This window comes from Hipposideros armiger, unplaced genomic scaffold (assembly GCF_001890085.2).
Source record: "Hipposideros armiger isolate ML-2016 unplaced genomic scaffold, ASM189008v1 scaffold_310, whole genome shotgun sequence".
Classification (NCBI taxonomy): domain Eukaryota; kingdom Metazoa; phylum Chordata; class Mammalia; order Chiroptera; family Hipposideridae; genus Hipposideros; species Hipposideros armiger.
Genome location: NW_017731660.1, coordinates 1,122,546 through 1,126,118, shown reverse-complemented (window position 1 = coordinate 1,126,118; position 3,573 = coordinate 1,122,546). Strand labels below are relative to the sequence as shown.

General features: G+C 56.2%; 1 protein-coding gene across 1 annotated transcript in view; it reads right to left on the bottom strand.

The window, feature by feature from the left end:
• Positions 1-1,016: 1,016 nt before the first annotated feature.
• ZAP70 (zeta chain of T cell receptor associated protein kinase 70) overlaps positions 1,017-3,573 on the bottom strand; it is a 26,885-nt gene continuing 24,328 nt past the window's right edge. The window contains exons 11-14 of the mRNA XM_019660005.1: positions 3,050-3,242; positions 2,830-2,970; positions 2,618-2,730; positions 1,017-1,470 (exon numbers count right to left, since the gene is read on the bottom strand). Coding sequence (XP_019515550.1) covers positions 1,347-1,470; positions 2,618-2,730; positions 2,830-2,970; positions 3,050-3,242 — 571 coding nt within the window. The 3' untranslated portion in view covers positions 1,017-1,346. The remainder of the gene's footprint in view (positions 1,471-2,617; positions 2,731-2,829; positions 2,971-3,049; positions 3,243-3,573) is intronic.

Genomic DNA, 3,573 nt, shown 5'->3' with positions numbered 1-3,573 from the left:
CCACCACCACACACACCGGCTAATGGTTGTGTAACAACTTTTGTGAGGTGCCTAGCCTAGAATTGTCATTCAATTCGTGTTAAGAAGGCCAGCTGGTGACAGCAGTTGCAGCAGCTGGGCAGGGGGTGATATGTTTTGGGAACCCTGGAACAGGTTCAGGCCTCCTGGCAGGAAAGATCTTGCAAATGGTTCTGGGGTGAACCGATTGCAGGGGACAGGACTAGGGGCCTGGCGACCACGGAGGAGCCTGGGTCGTGCTCCACGCAGAAGAGACAGCCACAAGGGGGACCAGAGGCCAGGGCCGGATTGGAGGAACTGAGCAACCTTGGCATGCACCCTACAGCTCTACAAATACCACAAGCATTCCAGATCTCCACAAATAAGGACTGCCTTCTCTTCGCCCTCCCCTGGCTCCCCAACCGCAGCTGAGGAAGGGGAAGTGCATGCGCCTGGCTCCTCTCCACCCCACCTTTGGGTTCTGTGTTCCAACACTCCAGTTTTCCATGTGGGGAAACTGAGACAGAAAGAGATTGGGGACAGGTCTTCTCCTGAGCGGGACTGAGCTGGCACTTGGGGGCACCAGGTGATGAAAACCCCAGCTGTGAATGTCCAGCCCAGGGAGGAAGGTGGGGCAGCTAAGAAAGACACTGGGTGGGGGGTAGAATCACCTGAAGACACTTTAAAATGCACAAGTGCTGGGGCATGGGGGGAAGGAAGGGTCAGCATTTGTTAGTCTTCCCAGGCAATGCTACCATGCAACTCACAAATGTAGGGAACCTGAGGCCCAGCCATGCACACAGTCCCTCGGCCCCCACACTCACCTGCCTCAATTTCCCCACTCTGCCATAGCCCCTCACTCCCATGAATGTTCCCAGGGCAGAAAGGTGGGAAAACCAGCCCCACACAAAGAACATTGTTTTCAGGCACTTCTCATCGACCCCTTTCCTTGTCCCTCCCTCACCACCCAAAAATGAAGGATCTCCAACAAGAGAGAAGCTGAGTTTATTACAATGACTGCAGTCTTGCCACCTGAAGACCGCCCCCCCCCCAAGTCTTCCCCTTCAGGGCCCAGACAAAGGAGGGTCCTTGTTGTAAGCAACACCCCTCAGAGCCCAGGACCAGGCTACACAATACCGCCCACCTCCCTCCACAGGGCTTCCCTCCTCCCCCACCAGAGAGGACAGGTGACCGGGTAGGCAATGCTAGACCAGTGTGGGCCTCAGGCCTCAGTTGTCCCCTTCCACAGCCCAGCTGGTGGGGAGAGGAAGTGAGCTGGCCCAGCCAGACTGGAGGTCCTGGAATGGGGCTGAGGACAGAGGCCTTCAGGCCCTGGGTGAGGTGGGCACTCAGGCACAGGCAGCCTCGGGCCCCTGTCCACACTCTGGGGGGCCCTCAGCCTTGCTGGCCAAACTGTAGTAGTAGGTCCGCATGCGCTGCTCCACCGTCAGGAAGTCAGGACGATCCTCCCACCTGTGGGGGATGGGCAGAGCTAGGCCACTGATCACATGGCCAGAATCCAACTTCCGCTGGAGGTGGACAGCAGGGGACTCAGAAATCGTGGGGCTTTGGGGCAGTACTGGATATCGGGGCGGCCTCTCAGGTGTGAGATCTGGAATTCAGGGGTCTGAAAGAAGAGCTGCTGACAGACCAGAAGTCGGGTGTTAACTAGCAAAGACTGTGTTGGGCTGACACTACTTACTGTGGGGAGCTGGGCAACTGCATGCTGAAGCACTAGCACAGGATGTGCCCAGGGCCAGGTGCGGGCTCATGTGGATGCAGGTGTGCTGAGGGTGGTGGGGCTAGTGGAGAGTGGGGCACTAATGGTACTCTGTGCGGAATACCCATGTATCGTGTTGGGGTGTCAAGTGCTAGCCTCTCTGGATGTTGGCGTGCTGGTATACTGATGGCAGGTGAAGGCATACTGGTGTAGGGAAGGCTGATCATTCATTATTTATTTATCCTACGTATTGGATTGCTTGGGTGTCTGGGTATTAATGTCTTCAGTGCTGGCCAGGGAAGGACAGGTATCAAAAGTAGGATGTGTGTACTGCACAACCAGTGTGGGGTGACAGTTCATTTGGGTGCATGCTGCCTGCTAGCTGATGGGAAGGAGGGATATTGATGGTGTTAGGAGTCAGGGGTATGTTCAAGCATTGGGCTTCAAACAGAGATGTGGTTCTGAATATACTGAGTGTTTATGTGCTTTCGTGTTGGCCTGTGTGGGTACCTGTGGGGACTGAAGAATTCCATACTGGAGTAATATCCCATGTCTGAGTATGGGTACCCTATTTTGGTAGAGTGCTAACTTGGTTGAGTAATGCAGGATTGATGTGTGGAGTGTTGGCTGGTGGGGGGACGGAGGTTGTAGATGCTGGAGCACTGGGTGTCCACAGGTAGGGTGCTGGCCCATTGAAGCAATGTAGTGTCAGTGTGTTGGAGAGCTGAGCATAGAAGTGGGGGCTAACGGTGCTGAGTGCTGGAAAGGCCATGAACTGGTGAGCATCTTTGGGTGGAATGACACCAGGGAGTTTTGTTGGACTGACGGATTGGACATTGAGACCTGTCCCAGGCCCAGGTGTCAGTACGGCCAGGTCCCCACCCGCCCACTGGCACTCACTTGTAGATCCAGCAGTCGCTCATGAGTGCATACATTTCAGACGGACACTCGGGTGGGCACTCCATCCGCTTGCCCTGCTCGAGGAAGGCCATGACCTCGGGGCCCTTCATCTTCTGCTCAAGCCAGAGCCAAGTGCACACGTAAATAACCAAGGCTCTCGCACCTCCCCCCAGCGACAACCAACTCGCCCACCCACACACGCGCACGCCTGCCTTGTAGGGCTTCTGGCCATAGGAGAAGGCCTCCCACATGGTGACCCCGAAGCTCCAGACGTCGCTGCGGCTGGAGAACTTGCGGAAGTTGATGCACTCGGGTGCGTACCACTTGAGTGGCCACTTCCCTGCCGAGCGGGCCTGGGGGAGGGAGACGCAGCTGAGTCAGGGCATGGATCCCCCACCCCCACCCACCTGGGCAGAAAGGGGCAAGGCTCACGGTGTAGTAGCTGTCGTCGGCGCCCAGGGCCTTGGAGAGGCCAAAGTCACTGATTTTGGCGTAATGCCGGTTGACCAATAGGACGTTGCGGGCTGCCAGGTCTCGGTGCACAAAGTTCTTCTCCTCCAGGTACTTCATCCCCATGGACACCTGGTGCAGCAGCTCTGCCACATTACTTACGGGGATCTCCTCCCTGGGTACAGGGGAAGGAAGGGTAAGCCCATGTTCCCAAGGGGGCCAAGCCCACATCTCTGATCCAACTGGGTGGGTGTTCATGCATATTAAGCATCTGCTATGTGCCAGGCATGGGGCTGGGGACAAAGCCTCCACCCTCATGCAGTCTGAGGCTCATATTTCACCCACATGCTGATGCCCAAACTCATGCATTTTGCTGAATCCTCCATGAGCCCTCCAGGGTGTCACGGCATCTCAAAGACAGTAAGGACAAAGCTAAGCTCCGATTGTTCTCTCTCATTCTCTCATTCTCTCTCTCTCTCTCTCTCTCTCTCTCTCTCTCTCTCTCT